At 48.0% G+C, this 20,045-nt stretch overlaps 1 protein-coding gene across 1 annotated transcript; it reads left to right on the forward strand.

Moving 5' to 3' along the window:
* Positions 1-1,211: 1,211 nt before the first annotated feature.
* LOC144892082 (uncharacterized) lies at positions 1,212-11,752 on the forward strand. The gene is given in 7 exon segments (XM_078777251.1): positions 1,212-1,764; positions 1,767-1,975; positions 1,977-2,115; positions 3,481-3,641; positions 5,132-5,837; positions 6,130-6,307; positions 9,703-11,752. Coding segments are annotated over 7 exon segments (3,996 nt in total).
* Positions 11,753-20,045: the final 8,293 nt, after the last annotated feature.

The following is a 20,045-nucleotide window of genomic DNA, read 5'->3' on the forward strand; positions in this document are numbered from 1 at the left end:
AAACCAAAGCGTTCAGAATCATTGGAATCTCCCGTGATGAAGCTACCTCCGAGGGCCTTTCACTTACTCACTGCAGGCAGGTTGGTGGTCTTTCTGTCTTCTACCGACTCCTCTCCGGCATTACTCCTACAGCTATCTCTGGGCTCTGTCCCCCTAATATTCCTACAGGATGCACAAGATCTTCCTGCAACCCTCTTATGGTTAAACTGCCAAAATCAAGACTCTCTGCTCACCTTCACTCCTTCATTCCTCTTTTCTCCCGCCTCTGGAACAAACTCCCTCACTCTCTTCAATCCCACTCCTCCCTCCAGGTCTTTAAAACAGCTGTTCACCACCATCTCTTATCTTCCCCCATCCAAAACCTTGATCTTTTCTACCCCCGCTAATTTCACCCCAAATCCACTATTTTGAAATACCAACTTCTTTCCTGGAAGTCCTTGGTGTCCTTGTGTTTATACTTCTCCCACCCCCTCCGCCCCCTTTCCCACGCCGCCTCCCCCCAAGCCCTCTCCCTCCCACACATTCCCGATGTCCCTGCTCTCAAATGTTGTGTTTATGTGCTTCCCCTTCTCTCCCAGTCCCATCTTGTCTACCGCTCCCCTTTTTTATTTACTTTGTTTGTTTGTCTGTTTGATTTGTTTGTGTGATAAATGTTAGCTCTTTCACGAGCCTCGATTATGTATACAAAAAAAAAAAAACACAAGCGCGAATTGCTGCACAGCAGACCAGGCAGACAGCACTCAGGGCTGCAGAAACTCCGGCCCAGACAACTTCTAGAAAAGCAGCTGATTTAGCCAGACATTCAGCAGCCAGGGCAGCAGAAACTTCGGTCCAGACAAGAGCACGACTTGATGCACACCGCACCCGGCAGGCAGCAGTGAGAGCAAGCAAGTGGCAGAAGAAGAGGCTTGCTGCCTTTCAATATGACTCCTCCATCAATTATGAAGGTGATTGTATTGTTCACATAGGTGGAATGTATGTCATCTGTAAACACTGTAGAGCAAATAAGTGGAAGGCTGAATCACCTGTAATGTGTTGTGCTGGAGGCAAAGTGCTTCTCCCACCACTCACAGAACCACCTGAACCATTAGAGTCACTTTTAGCTGCAGCAACAGAGACTCCCACAATTTCTTGGCAAACATACGAAAGTACAACTCCTGCTTTCAAATGACTCATTTGGTACTACAAGCATTGTGCAGCAACAAGGATAGATGCCAACTTTTAAGGTTCAGGGACAGGTTTACCATTTGGCTGGTTCGCTTTTGCCCTTACCTAATGAAGACCCAAAGTTTCTTCAAATTTATTTTCTGGGTGATGAGCAGCAGCAGGTACAGCAGCGCTGCAGAAATATTACAACTGTCAGAGAGGAAATTGTGCTGGCCCTTCAGCAGATGCTCCATGCTCATAATAATTATTACAAGAGTTTTCGCACTACTTTGCATAATCTAACACAGCCAAACTGGAAAGTAATCATCCATGCTGACAGAACTCCAACAGGACAGCATCCATGGCGCTTTAATGCTCCTACTGTTTCGGATGTGGCTGTCCTCATATCTGGACAAGGCTTCAATCGGCGAGACATCATTCTCCAACAGCAAGATGACAAGCTGATTCGTATTTCTGAAACTAATAAGGCCTATGATGCCTTGCAGTATCCTCTCATATTCTGAAAAGGTGAGGATGGATATCACTTTGAACACCAAAGACGTGATGGAAAAAAGTGTCTGCCAATGACTTATATTCCTAGCGAATTATGGTCAGACAAATGGACAGTCATATTTTGCGATATAGTCAGCTCTTCCACCAATTAATTGTTGACATGCATGCCAAGATTGAGTCTGAGCGATTGTGCTACATCAGACACAACCAGAAGAGACTAAGAGTGGAAAGCTATGTTCACCTTGGAGATGCTTTTGCAAATGATGGTCATGCTGCCAATGTTGGACAGTTGGTTATACTGCCCTCTTCCTTCACAGGGGGGTCCTCGCTACATGCATGAGTACACAGAGGATGCCATGACTTATGTTCGCTACTACGGTAGACCTGATCTGTTTATCACTTTTACCTACAATCCTACATGGCCCGAGATCACAGAAGAACTTATTGTTATGTCGGGTGGGTAGTGATATGTAGAACCAGCTCGATCTGAATAGGTAACGTGCTTCGTCTGTCGCAGTAAGGAAACCACCCTGGAATATGTTCTTCATGTGTAGGCGTTTTGTCGGTTAAGATGTATACCTGTGAGCATACCAGGATGTTCGAGTGATAAGTAGCATAGGGATTAAAGATAAAGCCCCTGTATGTCTCACCTGTTCACCAAACCTTTGTCCCTTTTGGCACTGCACCCATTTAGACACTTAGGTAGGATCTGTATTACAACACTAAATAAATCCCTTCCCTGACATGACTTTGGAAGACGAACAGGCAATGGGGCCGGTTTGGGGCGCCGCACTGATCCGCAGCCTGTTTAATCTCCGCTGGGCCCGCGTAGCACGCTACACGCTATGTGCTATACCACGCCCAGGAGGGCTGTGATTGGTTAACGCAGAAGGCGCGAATCAAAGGCGGAAGGCGCGAGGAGGTTCGGCAAAAGGGCGGGAAGTTACGAGGCTCTGGTTGGGTGGCGTGCTGAGGCTGACGTCACCGCCGGAGATTATAAGAGGGCGCACTGAACGACATGAGTTGAGAAGGTTTTTGAGTTCGCGGTTCGCAGTCCACAGCTTGAGAAAGTCCTGGTGCGCTCCCGAGTTGGCTTGTGAGCAAAGTCCTGGCCCTGGTTGAGTTGGCTGTCGTGTTGGAGATCGCCATCGAGGTGGTTGGAGCTCGCTCCTTTTTGTGGGTGGATTCGCGCTGGCCTGCGTTGGACCTCATGGTGCTTTGGAATTTGGGGCCAGGCCTTCGCGGTGCTTGTGCGGGAGTGAGGCGCCTCGTGGTGTGCAGCGGAGATTGGAGACAGACAAGACGACAGGACAGATAAGGCCAATCCCCTTTGCAAATTACACGGCGAGACATTTCTTTTCGTAATTCATTTTTCCCTGTCTGTGTTTGAGATCTGGTGTGTGGGATCCCAATTTAGGAGTTTTAGATTTATTATCGCGTTTTCCTGTCCCTGCGTTTCTTTTCAATAAACCCTTGTATTATTTTATATTCCCTGTTACACCTGTGCCCGTGTCGAGTTAATTTTCCGGCAGGATCGAAGCTGCCGTGGGTTCATTGAAGGTAAGCGCTTGCGCAGCCTTCCATTTTCCTCCTTCCTCCCACGCGACCATAGCAAAATCCGTGTTTGGTCGTCGCCTCAATTAAAGCTGTTTTCGGTCCATCTCATCTTAAATGAGATCAGCTGATCCAAATGCTGATCCTGGTATTAACCGGAGGCTACGCACGACATTATGCTTGGTCAGACAGCCCAAGACAGGCATGATCTTCTTGCCAGAGTTTTTCGCCAGAAGGTTATTTCACTTATGAATCTCATCACAAAAGGTGCTGTTTTTGGAGATTGCAGATGTTACATGTACTTCATTGAACGGCAAAAGCGTGGATTGCCACACATCCACATTTGGGTCTGGCTTAAGGATAAGATTCGTCCAGCTCAGGTAGATGATATCATCAGTGCAGAGATTCCAAATCCTACCGAGGACAAAGTATTGCACGAAGTAGTGGTGAAGCACATTAGGCACACAGCCGTAGTAATATATTGCTTTCTTGCATGACCTACAAACGGGTGGACACGATTTTGGTATGAATTTATAGAGAATATTATAGGAAACATTGTCACTTTTCACACGAAAGATTTTGGTACGTTAATGAGTAATTTAGATTTTAATTAATTATTTACATGTTTAAAATGTGCTCGTATCCTCGAACGGAAAATCCCGGAAAATAACCAATCGGAAGACGTGTTCAATATATCATCGGCAATTGGCCAATGACAACCGCCGTACCGGAACGGTGCGGTAACGCCTTGAGACAACATCGCGGCCTCCAGTGATGAGGACGTGTTGTCTTCGAGTGACGAAAATACTCAAGAAAAAGAGTGTTTTATGTGCATCTTCCCGTCCAAAAAGTGCAAAATTGTCCAATTTTCAGACAAAACATGGTCCCATTTCTTAGAATATGTCAACAAATGGAAGTCTTTGGATGGTCCTCAAGCAAAAATTGTGAGAGATTACCTTGCTCAACACTCGGCAGGATTCAGTGCAGATTCCAACACAGCGCTGTCGCCAGCAATACCACTTCACGGAGGATTCCATCAGCCGTGTTACGCACGCTTTACAGACTCCCAACGTGTTGAAAGGGTGATGAAAAGCATGAAAAAGAAAGCCGATGACTTAGCCTCTACGGGTAGGTTTAAAACTTGCACTTTATAAGGTTAAAATTTGTTAAAAATCAATTATTCTCCAATGTTCTTATATTACTGGTTTTATGGGTTTTCCACATTAATTTTTGTTTCTTTGTGTGTGTGTGTTTTCTTTTTATACAGCAACCGTGCCCCAAGCTGATGTCGGTGGAGAAAAAGTTGAAGCAGAAAATACAAAACCAACAAAGAGACGGGTTCTTCGTTCCAGCTTTGGTAGACCTCCAGTGCCAGCAAGATCACAGCATGTTCTACCAAACATATGTATCCTATGCCAGAAAGAAAAAACTATAAGATGCAGATCCACCCGCAAGAGAAAAAAGGAACACCTCGTCACATGTTCAACCATAGATGCTGTCCATTTACGGCAAGCAGCAGAAGACAGTGGAAATGTGTCACTTCTCATGCAGATTAAAGACAAGGATTGTGTGGCAATCGAAGTTAGGTACCACAACTCATGCTACAGGGACTTTACACGCGACCTGACCAGGCCAGCCAACACACAAACAGGAAGTGATACTTCTTATTCAGAAGCATTTGAAGTTTTCAGCAAGACAGTGAAAACTCGCATCATTGACAACAAAGAGATCATGAGACTTTAAAAAGTGAATGACTTATTCATCAAACAAATTAAGATAAGCCATGGAGTTGAGGCAAATTCAGATAAGTCTGGATACGTGAAGCACAGGTTATCAAAGAAATTTCCACAGCTATGTTTTATAACACCTCACATGAAATCACAAGGAGACATCGTCTATGTTAATGACATTTCTACAGCTACTCTTGTGGAAAAAGCAGACAAACATTCAAGAAGCCACGCAAAGCACGACCCACAGTGAAATGGATTCGACAACAGACGACACAGAAGCACCATCACAAGCAGGCCACCATTCACAAATGGGCTATGTGTATGCTGATCCAAATGCACTGCGCAATACTTACATGACAGCATTAAATCTCAGGCAAACAATCAGAGAAGTCAAACCTACTATGCAATGGCCACCGACAGCAGAACATCTGAATTTGAAAGAGGCAGAAGCAATTGTGCCCTGCAGCCTATACAATTTTTTAGCATGGGCAGTTGGCGCATCTGACGAGCCAGACACGGAGAAGATGGTAGATGTATCTGCACCAATCCATAGAAAACTCCTGTCCATATCACAGGATATAATTTATCTGGCTTCTAAAGGACGGAAACTGATGCCTAAGCATATGTCACTTGCTATGACAGTGCGTCATCTATCAGGATCAGCCCAGTTGATAGGACTGTTAAATGGTTTGGGACACTCTGTTTCAAACTCTGTGATTTTAAATCATGATACAGCACTTGCTACACAAGAGGTTAGTCGCATTGAAGAGTCCCTTCCATCCACCATACAGCCAGGGATTCCAACCACGTTAGTATGGGATAACAATGACTTTGGAGAAGAAACGTTATCTGGACGTGGAACTACCCACAACACAAATGGCATTGTCGTCCAGAGTAATATCAGTCCAATAACTAATCAACCTAGGTCCTCTAGCACTAAAGATCCAGCTGTGAAAAGAACAAGAAACAGATCAATGCAGCCGCTAGTGGTGAATCTAGCTACATACTACGGGGGGAAAAAAGGAAGGTCCAGTGCCGTTTGCAGAGCATGTTTCACTCCTTCAGTCTGCTAATGCACCCTTGCTGCAAAATCCTATGAAGGTCGACCTAGCCTACTACATTACAAAATTCAGAACAGACAAGATCTTGCCCTCTTGGACTGGGTTCAACCAGCTCCTTTCCCAAGTTGAGGTTCCACCAAAGTCTGTAATAGGCTATTTACCTGTCATTGATGGGAGCCCCACAGAAATGGACACAGTCCTTACAATTCTGCAGAGAAGTGTCGAGATTGCCGATCAGCTAAGCTTGGAGATGGTTGTCGTTGTGATGGATCAAGCAATCTATGCGAAAGCACAACTGATTAGGTGGAGAAATGAGCAGTTTATGAAGAGGCTGGTCATACGACTTGGTGCTTTTCACACAGCGATGTCCTTTCTTGGTTGTTTGGGAAAGCGCTTTAGAGATGCTGGCCTTCAAGATATCGTGATAGAATCGGAGATTGTTGCGACAGGCTCGGTAAATGGGGTGATGACTGGTAAGCACTACAACAGAGCAGTCAGAGCTCACAAGCTGGTGGTGGAGGCAATGCATCAAATGCGACTCAATGCTTATCTGGACACCATTCCTGAAGAGGCAAACAGAGTAAAACAGCTGATGGCAGACTTGGCCCAAGCCTTCCCCAAACCTGAATATCAAGAAATCTTGAATGGAGAAAGATTTCATCAGTTTGAGACATCTTACAGTCAATTCATAGAAGCTTGCAACAAGAAGCAGACCTTTGGATTCTGGAGTTCGTATATTGAGATGGTAGAAGTTCTCCTGCTCTTCCTGAGAGGTACTCGTGAAGCAAATTGGGAACTTCACTTGGCAAGTGTAAGACGTATGCTACCATGGGTGTTTGCATATGACCATTGACCACATCAATTATAGTAGATACCTTCCTGTGTACTGGCTTGAAATGTCTGATCTTGCAACTACCCACCAAACAATACATCAGCAATGTCTGGAAGGTGACTTTGCTGTTCAGAGGAGCAATAATGCCTTCGCCAAACTTGCTTATGACCAAACTATTGAACAGACAGCAAACCGTGACTCAAAAACAAAAGGAGGTATGACAGGTTTTACAACCAGTAAACGAATTGTAAAACAGGTGGATATGGTCCCATCATGCAAGAGGCTTAATTGCTCGAGAATGTGAGGCCATGGCAGGCAAAGAAGAGCAGAGCACAACACGATCAGATCTCCTGCAAAGCCGTATGAAACGGGATAAGGCAGATGTTAAGAAAATTGTGGATACAACTAACAGTATGGTCAATCCTTTCGACTATGAACAAGATGAGCTGATACACATCACGTCAGGAGCAGTAGCGACACAAGATGTCCAAACTGATATGCAGACTGCGTATGAAAGGGGTGAAACAGAATTCACCAAGTTGTCCAGAGAGCGTCTACAAACAGGAGAAGTGGACTTGTTTGTCAGCATGAAACAAATGAAGCTGAAGACATTTACCAGTATGTCTAAGACTGTAAAACGCAGAGTACATGGAAAGGATGTCTCCCTGAAAGCCGACAGAAATCTGCTGGCAAGACTGGTCATGATTGGACGGTACAGGAATATTAATCTGTAGGAGCTACTGACGTATTCCTTGGGTCCGTTACCACTCTCACTCGCAAATTCTCAAGGGTCTCTGGTCAAGACCAACAAAGCCAACTTGCTCCATGCCCTTGAAAGTCAGCCAGAGAAGCCTCTAGCAGAAACTCCCATTATAGGTGGTGTGTATGTTGTGGATGGCATGGCTATGATACAGCAGTTAAACGTGAACAAGGTACCAGGCCAAAGAACATTTCTCAACCTTTCTCTTGCCATCTTGAGACGTCTTGTGAAAATGGCAAAAGCAAACAGATCACAAGAGATTCACTTTGTGACCGATACCTACAGGCAAGTCTCCATTAAGAATGCCGAGGGCACCAAGAGAGCAGAAAATGGCTCTCAGTTGATGCGAATTCATGGCCAGGCACTTCCTCAACAGTGGAAGAAGTTCCTCTCAAATGGAGAGAAAAGGAATTGCTAGTGGAGTATTTGGATGAGACATGGACTAAAGTTCCCACATCAGAATTGAGGGGAGTGAAGGTTTTCTTGGCACATGGAAGGATGTGCCATTCTTTCTCGCCAGGAAAGGAGGTGACTGATCAGGTGCTAAAAGTAGAGGAGCTACATCTCTGATCCACACAGGAAGAAGCCGATACGAGGATGTATTTGCATGCAGCATGTGCAGCCCGTACCTATGCCGACGTCATCATTGTCAGTCCTGATACTGACGTCTTCATTATTGGTATAGCTCTTCAATCCATAGTTCCTACACATATCTATTTCCATACGGGGAGAGGAGTGAATTCGAGAACCATTGATCTGCAGTCTGTTCGTGATAGTATAGGAGATGATGTCAGCCAGGCATTAATAGGCCTAGATTGCTTCACTGGGTGTGACAGCGTAAGCTCATTTTACGGCAAGGGAAAGAAGAAAGCCTTTAATCTTCTTCTTAAGGAGAGGGAGCTGTGCAATGCGTTGAAGGACCTTGGCGAGCATTTTGACATACAGCTAGATTTAGTAGCAGCACTGGAGGTATTTGTTTGCAAATTGTATGGACAACACAGCGTCACAACCGTCAACGAGGCCAGGTACAACATGTTCCGACTGGCAAGGAAATCTGAAATCACAATGCCTTCCAACCAAGATGCTCTGAGGGAACACATCAAACGGGCCAACTACCAAGCAGGTATGTGTCTTGCATAACGTTTACAGTTTCATTGTAAGATATAATTTGTAAGACTTGTGTGCAACATGTAAACCTGTCATAATTATGTGTAAAGTTAATCAGGTGCAAAAATAATACTATATTTTGGGAGTCAGTAAGGAAATAAATGCCTTGCTCATATCCTTTTGTTAGTGTTTTTTAAACATCAAATCAACGATCAAATATTGTGAAAAAAACCAAAATATGATTGTGTGTTTAATTCAGAGATATCTTATATTCCACGATCATAATGCGTTTTACGATGTACACAAGGCTGAAAAAGGAATGAAGCAGATCTCATTATGAGGCAGACTCCACAATTTAATGTTACTGTTCAATACCTTCATTGCAGCATAACATAACATTGGAAGGTAACAACTGAGGCTGAATTTTTTTTTCACCTTTTCAATATTTTCAGGTATTTACAAGAGGAGCCTACAACCAAATGCAGAGATACCCGTTCCTGTAATGGGCATGGGTGGAAGATGGTAAGCGGTGAGCTAGTCATCAACTGGATGAACCAGTGTTGATGATGATGATGATGAAGAAATTGTCATTGACAACCAGTGGGTGGTGCCCTTCAACCCTCTCCTTTCACGCATCTTCAAATCACACATCAATGGTGAAGCATGCTACTCAGTCAAGTCTATCAAGTATGTCTTGAAGTACGTCAACAAAGGTACTGATCAGGCGGTCTTTGGTCTGCAGAGAGAGGAAACCAAAAATGATGAGGTATCAGCATATCCGATGGGTCGTTACATCAGCAGTAATGAGGCTGTGTGCCGTATTCTCAACTTTCCCATTCATGAACGCCACCCCCAGTGTTATGCATCTTGAGATCCATTTGGAAAATGGGGAAAGAGTTTACTTCCCTGAAGAAACCACGCTGCAGAGAGCCCAGCAGCCACCTCGGACCAAACTAACTGCATTCTTTGATTTGTGTACCACGATTCCTTTGCTCGAAGTCTTTTCTACTGTGAGGTGCCCAGATATTACACCTGGCAAGAAGGGAAAAAGGCATTTCAGCCAAGAAAGCAAGGTGCAACAATCCCTGGACACCCTCACATCAGATCCAGTCAAGTGTTAGGTCGTGTCTCCACTGTTCATCCCAGCAACTCTGAGTGCTTTTATCTCAGACTCCTCCTGCACAACATTCATGGTCCAACCTCATTCCCGGATCTCAAGACAGTTGCTGGATATGTCTGTGCAACATACCGTGAAGCTTGCCTGAGAAGAGGTCTCTTGGAAGATGATGCACACTGGAACAGTACCTTGGAAGAGGCTGCAGTCTCACATTCTCCAAGCAAGATGAGGAGCCTCTTTGCTATCATTATCTGTGCCTGTTCACCATCCAATCCTGAGCAACTTTGGCATAATCACCAGGACAGCATGACAGAAGACATACTGTATCAAGCACATCAAGAGTCAAAAAACCCAAACCTGCAGTTTACCTCTGCCATGTACAACCGAGCACTGGTACTCATTGAAAATACTGTACAGTCCATGGCTGGCAAGGATCTTCAACAGTGTGGACTGCCTGCTCCTGTACGAACTGAACCTGCAACTCTCAGTCGAGAGATGCTTCAGGCAACCACATATGACATTCAACAGCTGCAACAGTATGTCCACCAAAATGAACCACTCTTGGTTCCAGATCAAAAAGAAGCTTATACAAGGATCAAACCATTGTTGACATCTGACTCGGGTGGAATCGTTTTCCATGATGTCCCTGGTGGAACAGGCAAAACGTTTTTGATCAACTTAATTTTGGCACAAGTTCGTTCACTACAGCAGATTGCTATGGCAGTGGCCTCATCTGGAATTGCTGCAACTTTGCTCACAGGTGGCAGGACTGCTCATTCTGCCTTTAAGCTGCCACTCAACCTGGCCCACAATGAGAGTCCTGTGTGCAATATTGGCAAAGGATCTGGACAGGCACAGGTTCTAAAGCAGGCCAAGCTGATAGTATGGGATGAGTGCACAATGTCTCATAGACCTGCATTTGAGGCTCTCGATCGCACCTTACAGGATCTCAGAGGTAACGCTAAAATCATGGGTGGAGTCACACTCTTGCTCTCTGGAGATTTCAGGCAAACTCTACCAGTCATTCCAAAGGGTACACCTGCTGATGAGTTGAGAGCATGCCTCAAAGAATCCTATATTTGGAGACGAGTGGAAAAACTCCATCTTTCTACCAACATGAGAGTTGCACTTAATAGAGATGTCTCAGCAGGCCAGTTTCCAAAGGTTTTGCTTCAACTGGGCAATGGTCGGCTACCAGTAGACACTGAGACTGGAGATGTCACAATACCCCCAAATTGTGGAACAATCATCAACGCATCTGAAGAAATGCTATTAAAGGTTTATCCGAGCCTCTCTCAGAATTATAAAAACCATGAGTGGCTTTGTGAACGTGCCATCCTTGCTCCCAAAAATGACATTGAGCAGGATATTAATGCCACCATCATTCAACAGCTACCAGACCAATCCACATGGTACAAGTCAGTTGACACTGTAGTTGATCTTGACGATGCTGTCAACGATCCAACAGAGTTTCTAAACTCTCTTCAGCTCACTGGCGTTCCACCTCACAATCTGCAACTGAAAGTGGGAGACCCCATTATGTTGCTACGAAATTTGGATGCACCAAAACTCTGTAACGGTACAAGACTCGCTGTCAAAACTCTTATGCCCCATGTGATCGAAGCCACCATTATGACTGGTTGTGCCAAGGGAGAGGATGTTTTTATTCCACGGATTCCCATCATCCCAACAGATATGCCATTTCAGTTCAAGCGCCTTCAGTTTCCAGTGAGACTATCATTTGCTATGACCGTCAACGAGTCTCAGGGACAGTCTCTCAAGGTTGCCGGAGTTGAACTGACAAGTCCATGTTTCTCTCATGGTCAACTATACGTTGCGTGCTCACGTGTTGGGGCAAGTACACATCTTTCCATCAGAGCACCAAACGGCAGAACAAGAAATGTTGTCTACCCCAGAGCTCTTGCTGACTAAACCACACGTCTGTTAATATTTTACCGAGGCAGCGCTGGTGGCCCAGTGGATCATGTGCTTCCTTGCCACGCAGACGATCCGCGTTCCAATCCCAGGAAGCAGCAAAAATTTGTGAAGCCACCAAATGTGGCCCGTTCTGAGATATAGTCCCCAAATGGATTGAACTTGGACCTAAATCACCAACTCACTCACTCTTTTTTAACTTAAATGACAACTTATAGCAAGTTCTTATGTTATGTACATATAATTACATACAACATGAACTACATAACAACATGCTACAAGTCAAGTCATTTACTTTCTACATATTTGGAACCCGGGCAACGCCGGGTACCTTTGCTAGTAGAAGATGTTAAAAAAAATGAGCCCTATCTTTCAATGTTAAAAAATCCTTCAAAAAAATTCCTGGATCCGGAATAATATCCTGAGCTTCACCAAAAACTAATCAATTCTTCCTTATCCCAAGGGAAATCATCCCACCAACTTTCATCCAAATCCGTTCAGAACTTTACCAGATATCCTGTTCACGAACACACGAACATACATACGCACACACACACACAGACGGACACGATCGAATGCATTACTCCCTGCCGGGAGTAATTACCATAACGACAACATTAAACAATGGAGTAGCGATAGGATATATAGATTAGAGTAGATCTGAGAACAAACAACATGAAAATATATGTTTTTGGATACACTCTGTTTGAATGGGCAAGACTGATACTGTGTGTGTGTGTGTGTGTGTGTGTGTGTGTGTGTGTGTGTGTGTGTGTGTGTGTGTGTGTGTGTGTCAGTGTGTGTGTGTGTCAGTGTGTGTGTGTGTGTGTCAGTGTGTGTGTGTCAGTGTGTGTGTGTTTGTGTCAGTGGGTGTGTGTGTGTTTGTGTCAGTGGGTGTGTGTGTCAGTGTGTGTGTGTCAGTGTGTGTGTGTGTGTGTGTGTCAGTGTGTGTGTGTGTCAGTGTGTGTGTGTGTGTGTGTGTGTGTGTGTGTGTGTGTGTGTGTGTGTGTCAGTGTGTGTGTGTCAGTGTGTGTGTGTGTGTATGTGTGTGTGTGTGTGTGTGTGTGTGTGTGTGTGTGTGTGTGTGTGTGTGTGTGTGTGTGTGTGTGTGTGTGTGTGTGTGTGTGTGTATGTGTGTGTGTGTGTGTGCGCGCATCTCAGTGTGTATGTTTAATTATATTCGAAATCAAAGTACAATAAATTCCCATCCAAGCTCAATGAAAAGGAAAGGAAACACAAATGGGAATGAAGATGGGGATTTTACCCAAAAATGACGCAATTTTATACACCTTTGATGTTTCACATGGTACCTGGTGGGTCCTCACATGGTACCCGGTGGGTTCTCACATGGTACCCGGTGGGTCCTCACATGGTACCCGGTGGGTTCTCACATGGTACCCGGTGGGCCCTCACATGGTATCCGGTGGGTCCTCACATGGTACCCGGTGGGCGCTCACATGGTACCCGGTGGGTCCTCACATGGTACCCGGTGGGCCCTCACATGTGTATACTTATAGGGAATCAAACAACATTAAGGAGAGGTAATTAAGTGGGAAAGCCATATAAAGGTAAACCTACCTTCCGTACCTTGCCTACATGCGAAGAGGACCGACCACCTGTGATAAATCATTATCCATCAAGTTTTTCATGCCATTAAGCATTAAAATTAAAAAAGCTCCGCCTATGGGGATGAAATTTTCAAATTCCGCCCAATCACGGTGATATTTACCTGACGTTCGTATTCCTTATGGGCGTGGCTATTTGAAAGACGAGGCGGAGCAACATTTGGGGGAAACATTCAATTTCACTCATTCACGAATAACTCCAAAACCTGCGAAATCTTTTTTGATAATAACAGCGATGATGTGTGAGAGCGAGGGTGTGTGAGAGCGAGGGTGTGTGAGAGCGAGGGTGTGTGAGAGCGAGGGTGTGTGAGAGCGAGGGTGTGTGAGAGCGAGGGTGTGTGAGAGCGAGGGTGTGTGAGAGCGATGGTGTGTGAGCGATGGTGTGTGAGCGATGGTGTGTGAGAGCGAGGGTGTGTGAGAGCGAGGGTGTGTGAGAGCGATGGTGTGTGAGAGCGATGGTGTGTGTGAGCGAGGGTGTGTGAGAGCGAGGGTGTGTGAGAGCGATGGTGTGTGAGAGCGATGATGTGTGAGCGCGAGCCCAGCGATGATGTGTGAGCGTGAGCCCAGCGATGATGTTTGAGCGCGAGCCCAGCGATGATTTGTGAGCGCGAGCCCAGCGATGATTTGTGAGTGCGAGCCCAGCGATTATGTGTGAGTGCGAGCCCAGCGATTATGTGTGACCGCGAGCCCAGCGATGATGTGTGAGCGCGAACCCAGCGACGATGTATGAGCGCGAGCCCAGCGACGATGTATGAGCGCGAGCCCAGCGATGATGTTTGAGCGCGAGCCCAGCGATTATGTGTGAGTGCGAGCCCAGCGATTATGTGTGAGTGCGAGCCCAGCGATTATGTGTGACCGCGAGCCCAGCGATGATGTGTGAGCGCGAACCCAGCGACGATGTATGAGCGCGAGCCCAGCGACGATGTATGAGCGCGAGCCCAGCGATGATGTTTGAGTGCGAGCCCAGCGATGATTTGTGAGCGCGAGCCCAGCGATGATGTTTGAGCGCGAGCCCAGCGATGATGTGCGAGCCCAGCGATGTGTGAGCGCGAGCCCAGCGATGATGTGTGAGCGCGAGCCCAGCGATGATGTGTGAGCGCGAGCCCAGCGATGATGTGTGAGCGCGAGCCCAGTGATGATTTGTGAGCGCGAGCCCAGCGATGATGTGTGAGCGCGAGCCCAGCGATGATGTGTGAGCGCGAGCCCAGCGATGATGTTTGAGCGCGAGCCCAGCGATGATGTGTGAGCGCGAGCCCAGCGATGATGTGTGAGCGCGAGCCCAGCGATGATGTGTGAGCGCGAGCCCAGCGATGATGTGTGAGCGCGAGCCCAGCGATGATGTGTGAGCGCGAGCCCAGCGATGATGTGTGAGCGCGAGCCCAGCGATGATGTGTGAGCGCGAGCCCAGCGATGATGTGTGAGCGCGAGCCCAGCGATGGTTTGTGAACGCGAGCCCAGCGATGATGTGTGAGTGCAAGCCCAGTGATGGTTTGTGAGTGCGAGCCCAGCGATGGTTTGTGAGCGCGAGCCCAGCGATGATGTGTGAGCACGAGCCCAGCGGAGATGTGTGAGTGCGAGCCCAGTGATGGTTTGTGAGTGCGAGCCCAGCGATGATTTGTGAGCGCGAGCCCAGCGATGATGTGTGAGCGCGAGCCCAGCGGAGATGTGTGAGTGCGAGCCCAGTGATGGTTTGTGAGTGCGAGCCCAGCGATGATGTTTGAGTGCGAGCCCAGCGATGATTTGTGAGCGCGAGCCCAGCGATGATGTATGAGCGCGAGCCCAGTGATGGTTTGTGAGTGCGAGCCCAGCGATGGTTTGTGAGCGCGAGCCCAGCGATGATGTGTGAGCGCGAGCCCAGCGGAGATGTGTGAGTGCGAGCCCAGTGATGGTTTGTGAGTGCGAGCCCAGCGATGATTTGTGAGCGCGAGCCCAGCGATGATGTGTGAGCGCGAGCCCAGCGGAGATGTGTGAGTGCGAGCCCAGTGATGGTTTGTGAGTGCGAGCCCAGCGATGATGTTTGAGTGCGAGCCCAGCGATGATTTGTGAGCGCGAGCCCAGCGATGATGTATGAGCGCGAGCCCAGTGATGGTTTGTGAGTGCGAGCCCAGCGATGATGTGTGAGTGCAAGCCCAGTGATGGTTTGTGAGTGCGAGCCCAGCGATGGTTTGTGAGCGCGAGCCCAGCGATGATGTATGAGCGCGAGCCCAGTGATGATGTATGAGCGCGAGCCCAGTGATGATGTGTGAGCACGAGCCCAGCGATGATGTATGAGCGCGAGCCCAGTGATGATGTGTGAGCGCGAGCCCAGTGATGATGTTTAAGTGCGAGCCCAGTGATGATGTATGAGCGCGAGCCCAGTGATGATGTTTGAGCGCGAGCCCAGTGATGATGTTTGAGTGCGAGCCCAGTGATGATGTATGAGCGCGAGCCCAGTGATGATGTGTGAGCGCGAGCCCAGTGATGATGTTCGAGTGCGAGCCCAGTGATGATGTATGAGCGCGAGCCCAGCGATGATGTATGAGCGCGAGCCCAGTGATGATGTTTGAGTGCGAGCCCAGCGATTATGTGTGAGCGCGAGCCCAGCGATGATGTATGAGCGCGAGCCCAGTGATGATGTGTGAGCGCGAGCCCAGCGATGATGTTTGAGTGCGAGCCCAGCGATTATGTGTGAGCGCGAGCCCAGCGATGATGTATGAGCGCGAGCCCAGTGATGATGTATGAGCGCGAGCCCAGCGATGATGTATGAGTGCGAGCCCAGTGATGATGTGTGAGCGCGAGCCCAGTGATGATGTGTGAGCGCGAGCCCAGTGATGATGTATGAGCGCGAGCCCAGTGATGATGTGTGAGCGCGAGCCCAGCGATGATGTATGAGCGCGAGCCCAGTGATGATGTGTGAGCGCGAGCCCAGTGATGATGTTCGAGTGCGAGCCCAGTGATGATGTATGAGCGCGAGCCCAGCGATGATGTATGAGCGCGAGCCCAGTGATGATGTTTGAGTGCGAGCCCAGCGATTATGTGTGAGCGCGAGCCCAGCGATGATGTGTGAGTGCGAGCCCAGTGATGATGTGTGAGCGCGAGCCCAGTGATGATGTGTGAGCGCGAGCCCAGTGATGTATGAGCGCGAGCCCAGTGATGATGTGTGAGCGCGAGCCCAGTGATGATGTTTGAGCGCGAGCCCAGTGATGATGTGTGAGCGCGAGCCCAGTGATGATGTTTGAGTGCGAGCACAGTGATGATGTATGAGCGCGAGCCCAGCGATGATGTGTGAGCGCGAGCCCAGTGATGATGTTTGAGTGCGAGCCCAGTGATGATGTATGAGCGCGAGCCCAGCGATGATGTGTGAGTGCGAGCCCAGTGATGATGTTTGTGCGCGAGCCCAGTGATGATGTATGAGCGCGAGCCCAGCGATGATGTATGAGCGCGAGCCCAGTGATGATGTATGAGCGCGAGCCCAGTGATGATGTTTGAGTGTGAGCCCAGTGATGATGTATGAGCGCGAGCCCAGCGATGATGTATGAGCGCGAGCCCAGCGATGATGTGTGAGCGCGAGTCCAGTGATGATGTATGAGCGCGAGCCCAGTGATGATGTATGAGCGCGAGCCCAGTGATGATGTATGAGTGCGAGCCCAGTGATGATGTATGAGCGCGAGCCCAGTGATGATGTATGAGCGCGAGCCCAGCGATGATATGTGAGCGCGAGCCCAGTGATGATGTGAGTGCGAGCCCAGTGATGATGTGTGAGCGCGAGCCCAGCGATGATGTGTGAGCGCGAGTCCAGTGATGATGTATGAGCGCGAGCCCAGTGATGATGTATGAGCGCGAGCCCAGTGATTTTTTTATTTTATTTTATTTTTTTTGTATACAAGATCGAGGCTCGTGAAAGAGCGAACATTAATCACACAGAAAGACAAACCGACACATAAAACATATAACATAGGGAGCGGTAGACAAGATGGGGAGAGAGGGGGAAGGACACAAACACAACATTTGAGAGCAGGGACCGAGAGACATGGAGACATCGAGAGATCTGAGAGAGGGCGAGGGCTTTGGGGGGGGGGGGGGGCGTGGGAAGGGGGCAGTGGGAGAGGTATAAAACATATGGACACTGCCAGGACTTCCAGGAAAGAAGTTGGAATTTCAAACAAGGTGGATCTGGGGTGAATTAGCGGGGGTAGAAAAGATCAAGGTTTTGGATGGGGGAAGATAAGAGATGGTGATGAACAGCTGTTTTAAAGACCTGGAGGGAGGAGTGGGCTTGAAGGGAGTGAGGTAGTTTGTTCCAGAGGCGGGAGAAAAGAGGAATGAAAGAGTGAAGGTGAGCGGAGAGCCGAGATTTCGGCAGTTTAACCATCAGAGGGTTGCTGGCAGATCTTGTGCGACCTGTAGGAATATTTGGGGGACAGAGCACAGAGAGAGCTGGGGGTGCAAGGCCGGAGAGGAGTCGGTAGAAGACAGAAAGACCACCTACCTGCCTGCGGTGAGTGAGTGAAAGGCCCTCAGAGATAGCTTCATCGCGGGAGATTCCAATAATTCTGAAAGCTTTGGTTTCAACAGCGTGAAGCCGAGCTAGGTGTGAGGCAGGAGCACCGGCCCATAGGGGAGAACAGTATTCCATTGAGCTGCGGATGAAAGCCTTGTATGTGGTGAGGAGCTCAGGTGTGCCGAGGAAGGACTTCGCACGACGGAGGATGCCCAGTCGGCGACTGGCTTTGGAGGCCAGCTTGGAAATGTGGTTTTCCCAAGAAAGATCATGGCAGATAGTGAGACCCAAAATCTTGAGCGACAGAACTTCTTGGAGAGGATTGTTGAGAAAGTAGATGGGAGGGTTGTCCAGTCGATCTTTTCGGAGAGACATAGTAAGAGTGTGAGATTTGTCAGGATTGAAAGACATGTTCCACTTGTTTGACCAGTCTGTGATTTTGTCCAGGTCTTCAGAGAGTGAGGAGGCAGCAGACTGCCGATCTGAGGGAAGAGGAATGGAGCGGCAGAGAGTGGAGTCATCAGCAAAGAGATAGAGAGGATTTTCGAGAGAGTCAGAGAGATCATTGATGAAGACCAGAAAAAGCACGGGGCCCAGAACACTGCCTTGGGGAACTCCAGCCTGAACAGGAAGAGGAGATGAAAGAAACCCATTCAGGGCCACACGTTGACGACGACTAGAGAGGAAGTCCGCCAGCCATGCGTGGAGATTTCCATGGATACCAAAGGAGGAGAGTTTGGTGAGCAGAGCGGGGTGCCAGACCGTGTCGAAGGCACGTGATATGTCGAGGGAGACAGCTCTAATTTCCTGTTTGGCATTGAGGACCTCCATCCATTGTTGAGACAGCAGAAGCAGCATGTCCAGAGTAGAGTGACCTGGTCTGAAACCAAATTGATGATCAGAGATCAAGCCATTGGAGAAGAGGAAAGATTTCATATCAGAAGCAATGATGGATTCCATGACTTTGCTGATAATTGGGAGAAGGCTGATTGGTCTGTAGTTGCTAGGATCTGTTTTTGCACCTTTTTTGTGCAAAGCGGTGATGTTGGCTGATTTCCAAGCAGATGGCAGTTGACCTTGAGCAAAAGAGAGGGTGAAGAGAACAGAGAGAGGGTGAGATAGAGCAGCAGAGCAGGATTTTAGGACCCGTGGGCTGATGCCGTCGGGTCCAGTTGCAGAATCAGAGTCGAGGGTTGACAGAAACTTTTCCACCTTGTCAGGAGGAAAGGACACGGAGTCCAGGAGCAGCAGGGTACGACTGGGTATGGTGGGTACAGAGAGGGATGGGTTTGGGACACAAGATTTAGAGGCAAACACCGAGTTGAGGCATTCAGCTTTTTCACGTGTGGAGTCAGCTGTGTAGCCGTTTGAGGTAAGGGAGGGGATGGAGGGGGAACAAACACCAGAAACGGATTTGACCAGACGCCACCAGGATTTGGAAGAGGAAGACAGATAAGAGAGTTCGGTCTTGAGAACGGAGAGATATTGTTTCCTGGCTCTCCTGAGGGTGGACACACACTTGTTTCGGGCTTTGTGAAAGGAAATGAGATTTCCTTCCGTTGGATTTGCTTTCCAGGAGACGAAGGCAAGTTGTTTCTGGGCAACAGCCTCACCACAAGATTCCGTGTACCATGGACGGGAGGAAGGGTATGACAACTGAAGACGAGATGGGATAAATCTGTGCATGAGAGAGAGCAATTTACTTTGGAAGAATTCCCAGGATGAGTTGATGTCAGAGGTGGTAGAGATGGGAGACCAGTCCAGATGATTGATGGCTGCTTGAAGACCGTGCCAGTTGGCCTGAGTGAAATGCCAGACTCGTCGACGCTGAGCAGGCTCCCTGAGGATGGTCAGAGAGATGTCCATTTTAACAAGGACATGATCAGATGATCCGATCGGAGCAGAAGAAGAGCAGCAGACATTTTCAGGGAAGTTAGTCATAACCAAGTCCAGAAGAGAAGATGTTCCGTTGACTGAGATCCGGGTCGGGAAATTGACAGATTGTGTCAGTCCCAGTGAGTCGCAGAAGTCCTTTGCTGAGGAGCCATGGCTGGTGAGAGAGGTACCCACACCCAGCCAACTGGCATGATGACAGTTGAAATCACCACATATGAGGAAGAGAGAGTTGGGATGAGTAGATAGAAGTTGGTCCATATCATCAGACAGCGAGATGTAGATGGAGTCA

The sequence above is a fragment of the Myxine glutinosa genome, chromosome 5 (genome assembly GCF_964187855.1).
Source record: "Myxine glutinosa chromosome 5, kmMyxGlut1.1, whole genome shotgun sequence".
In the NCBI taxonomy this organism is placed as follows: domain Eukaryota; kingdom Metazoa; phylum Chordata; class Myxini; order Myxiniformes; family Myxinidae; genus Myxine; species Myxine glutinosa.